Consider the following 5,000-nt stretch of genomic DNA (forward strand, 5'->3'; position numbering starts at 1 on the left):
GCCTGTATCGGGGCCATATTTAGTCCAGATAGAGCCCGTATCAGGGCCATGTTTAGTCCAGATAGAGCCCGTATCAGGACCATATTTAGTTCAGATAGAGCCCGTATCGGGGCCATATTTAGTTCAGATAGAGCCCATATCGGGGCCATATTTAGTTCAGATAGAGCCCATATCGGGGCCATATTTAGTCTAGATAGAGCCCGTATCAGGGCCATATTTAGTCCAGATAGAGCCCGTATCAGGGCCATATTTAGTCCAGATAGAGCCCGTATCAGGGCCATATTTAGTCCAGATAGAGCCCGTATCAGGGCCATATTTAGTCCAGATAGAGCCTGTATGTTTACAGGCTTGTGGTGATGCCCAATGTGCTCTAGGTGCCAAGAACATCTCTGTTTGGTGCTGCCAGTTAGTTTAGTTGTGTCGTGGTTCATGTGTGCAGTAAACTCGTGCAAGACTAGACTAGACCTCATATTCCCCTGAGTCGTGCAGGACTAGACTAGACCTCATATTCCCCTGAGTCGTGCAGGACTAGACTAGACCTCATATTCCCCTGAGTCGTGCAGGACTAGACTAGACCTGCAACCTCCTTTCATGGTTTTCTCGCTTGGTCGCTTCGTTTTGTCTGATTTGCTGAGTCGCTGTTTGACTCGAGCTGAGCCGGGCCGGTTCAGACCGCTGTAAACCGGTTTAGTCTGATGTGGACTCTGTGGTCTGATGTGGACTCTGTGGTCTGATGTGGTCTGGTCTGGACTCTGTGGTCTGATCTGGACTCTATGGTCTAATGTGGTCTGATGTGGTCTGATCTGGACTCTGTGGTCTGATCTGGACTCTGTGGTCTAATGTGGAGTCTGTGGTCTGATCTGGACTCTGTGGTCTAATGTGGAGTCTGTGGTCTGATCTGGACTCTGTGGTCTAATGTGGAGTCTGTGGTCTGATCTGGACTCTGTGGTCTGATCTGGACTCTGTGGTCTAATGTGGAGTCTGTGGTCTGATCTGGACTCTGTGGTCTAATGTGGAGTCTGTGGTCTGATCTGGACTCTGTGGTCTAATGTGGAGTCTGTGGTCTGATCTGGACTCTGTGGACCTGTGTGATTTGGACCACGCATGCGCTTGACGACCAAACATCACAATCTTTTTTTATTTTATTATTAAATCTTTATTGAACAGTAGTCATCCAAACAATCAAGACTTGTTGTCACTGATCCAGAACCGTGTAGCGACGTCGTCGTTGTTGTGTTGTTTGTGTTTAATATTTCGTCTTGACTAATAACCATAGACTGTCTATTATTAATGATGAAGTGTAAACGTACATAAGTGTCCTTTTGAAGACGGGATGACACCACTGCTGCATACCACTATAGTAGCTACATGCTAACGGCAGTCAACACTATAGCAGCTACATGCTAACGGCAGTAAATACTATAGCAGCTACATGCTAACGGCAGTCAACACTATAGCAGCTACATGCTAACGGCAGTCAACACTATAGTAGCTACATGCTAACGGCAGTCAACACTATAGTAGCTACATGCTAACAGCAGTCAACACTATAGCAGCTACATGCTAACGGCAGTCAACACTATAGTAGCTACATGCTAACGGCAGTCAACACTATAGCAGCTACATGCTAACGGCAGTAAACACTATAGCAGCTACATGCTAACGGCAGTAAACACTATAGCAGCTACATGCTAACGGCAGTAAACACTATAGCAGCTACATGCTAACGGCAGTAAACACTATAGCAGCTACATGCTAACGGCAGTAAACACTATAGTAGCTACATGCTAACGGCAGTAAACACTACAGTAGCTACATGCTAACGGCAGTAAACACTATAGTAGCTACATGCTAACGGCAGTAAACATGTCATCTTAGCTGGCAATGTTGTTAAATTCTCCCCAATCCGGGTCACATTCCTGCTGAATGTCCGATTGTGTACTGTTTGGTTCAGAAGCCTTTATCTGAGATTTTTGACGTTAGAAATTGCTGCTTCGCTCCACTACAATCTAACGTTAGGCATACTCACAGCTAACTATTATGTAGCTGCATGCTAACGCGACATAGCGGAGTATAAATAGCTAGCTATATATGTATGTAGCAGGACTTTGTACCGTAAAACAATCACCAATAAAGGCTTCTAAACCAAATACTAAACAAATACAAATACAGTAAAGTGACCGGAATTTGGGGTGAAATGTCGAGCATTGAGCTACATAATAGTTAGCTAGGAGTTAGCTGGTCTCTCACAGACATCTCATTTGTAGCCCTGTTTTTACCTGATACTTTCATAAAAGTACAAACACATGAAGTGAGAGGTATACACATGCTTAAACTTTATTTAAAGCATGATTAACCTGAAGCAGGACGGAGTCATGACTTAAAACACCAAAGCAAGGCTTCTAGCTCAGGCTAGCTAGCGTTAGCAAATTAGCTTCAAAGCTGCAAAGAAATGAAGAAACATAAAATGTGAAGCCTTTATTCAGTCTGCTGCGTGGTGTCGTACTGGATGGCCGGACGACCCTCCGTATATCACTACAGTGTTTCCTTTAGGATTTATTTTAGCTCCCCCTGAAACGGACCTGACAGTTCGCTGCAACACAGACTAATATCTGTATTCACGACCGTCCACACAGTCAGACATGTTTTCTGTTGTGTTCGTTGAGTTCCTATAGAGGCCAACTTTGATCTTGACAGATACTAAGCATTCTGCAGCAAGTCACAGTAACCCAGTATTACTTACAGTATCTTAATGCAGTATAAGTACTACAGCATGTAAATAATGCACCTCAAATACAAACGGGGGCGATCGCTCTTATATCCAATCAACAGCCACGTGCAATTTAGCTCACAGGTGAAGAACACAAACACGAAAACACCAGTTAACCTTAGACCTGTAGACTGATACAGGACTATAGACCGATACAGGACCTGTAGACTGATACAGGACTATAGACTGATACAGGACTGTAGACTGATACAGGACCTATAGACTGATACAGGACTATAGACCGATACAGGACCTGTAGACTGATACAGGACCTGTAGACTGATACAGGACTATAGACTGATACAGGACTATAGACTGATACAGGACCTGTAGACTGATACAGGACTATAGACCGATACAGGACCTATAGACTGATACAGGACCTATAGACTGATACAGGACTATAGACTGATACAGGACCTGTAGACTGATACAGGACTATAGACTGATACAGGACTTATAGACTGATACAGGACCTTTAGACTGATACAGGACCTGTAGACTGATACAGGACTATAGACCGATACAGGACCTATAGACTGATACAGGACCTGTAGACTGATACAGGACTATAGACTGATACAGGACCTGTAGACTGATACAGGACTATAGACTGATACAGGACTATAGACTGATACAGGACTATAGACCGATACAGGACCTGTAGACTGATACAGGACTATAGACCGATACAGGACCTGTAGACCGATACAGGACCTATAGACCGATACAGGACCTGTAGACCGATACAGGACCTATAGACCGATACAGGACATGTAGACTGATACAGGACCTGTAGATTGATACAGGACTATAGACTGATACAGACTGATACAGGACCTATAGACTGATACAGACTGATACAGGACCTATAGACTAATACAGACTGATACAGGACCTATAGACTGATACAGACTGATACAGGACCTATAGACTGATACAGGACTATAGACCGATACAGGACCTATAGACTGATACAGGACCTATAGACTGATACAGGACTGTAGACCGATACAGGACTATAGACTGATACAGGACCTGTAGACTGATACAGGACCTATAGACTGATACAGGACCTATAGACTGATACAGGACTGTAGACCGATACAGGACCTATAGACCGATACAGGACCTATAGACCGATACAGGACCTATAGACTGATACAGACTGATACAGGACCTATAGACTGATACAGGACTATAGACTGATACAGGACCTATAGACTAATACAGACTGATACAGGACCTATAGACTGATACAGGACTATAGACTGATACAGGACCTATAGACTGATACAGGACCTATAGACTGATACAGGACCTATAGACTGATACAGGACTATAGACTGATACAGGACCTATAGACTGATACAGGACTATAGACTGATACAGGACCTATAGACTGATACAGGACTATAGACTGATACAGGACCCGTAGACCGATACAGGACCCGTAGACCGATCCAGGACTATAGACTGATACAGGACTATAGACTGATACAGGACCTATAGACTGATACAGGACCTATAGACTGATACAGGACTATAGACTGATACAGGACTATAGACTGATACAGGACCCTGTAGACTGATACAGGACCTATAGACCGATACAGGACTATAGACTGATACAGGACCTATATCATGCACTCTGACATGCAGCCCTGTTTCTGATACCGTGGGGGGGGGGGGCGCCACAGTCAAATCAGCAGAGAGGAAACACGGATTAACAGATACTTTAGGCAACGCCAGCAAACACCTCGTAAACTTCATCTGCCATCATAACGCTCCACTGTCTGATGATGCATAGAGCTGTGAAGTTCGCCGTGTTCTCAGGACGCAAGCGTAGAACTGATCAGGCAGCGTCGTACGGCGGTACGGAGACATTATGGGATGGTTTAGACCACGTAGCTCAGGGTCAGTCTGACAGGTCTGTTGTGGACTCTGGTCTGATGTGGTCTGATGTGGACTGATGTGGTCTGATGTAGTCTGATGTGGACTGATGTAGTCTGATGTGGTCTGATGTGGTCTGATGTAGTCTGATGTGGACTGATGTGGTCTGATGTGGACTGAACACTCTCTGTGTTTGTTCTGCAGGTTACCGTGGATACATCTGACCTCCCTGACCCGTGATGTTGGACCCGTCTGACCTATGACCTCGCAGCTCGCCCAGTGGAGCAAAGCATGCTGGGAAGGATCAGCGACGTCTCTCTGATGGCGCCGCCGACGC

General features: G+C 45.0%; 1 protein-coding gene across 2 annotated transcripts in view; it reads left to right on the plus strand.

The window, feature by feature from the left end:
- The window catches only part of traf3 (TNF receptor-associated factor 3), a 26,468-nt gene that overhangs the window by 19,781 nt on the left and 1,687 nt on the right, over window positions 1-5,000 (plus strand). For both annotated transcript variants that reach the window (XM_078277155.1, XM_078277156.1), the window contains exon 14: window positions 4,868-5,000. This exon is cut by the window's right edge and continues 1,687 nt beyond it. In XM_078277155.1, the coding sequence (XP_078133281.1) occupies window positions 4,868-4,903 (36 nt within the window). In that variant the 3' untranslated portion in view covers window positions 4,904-5,000. The remainder of the gene's footprint in view (window positions 1-4,867) is intronic.

This window comes from Sander vitreus, chromosome 20 (genome assembly GCF_031162955.1).
Source record: "Sander vitreus isolate 19-12246 chromosome 20, sanVit1, whole genome shotgun sequence".
In the NCBI taxonomy this organism is placed as follows: domain Eukaryota; kingdom Metazoa; phylum Chordata; class Actinopteri; order Perciformes; family Percidae; genus Sander; species Sander vitreus.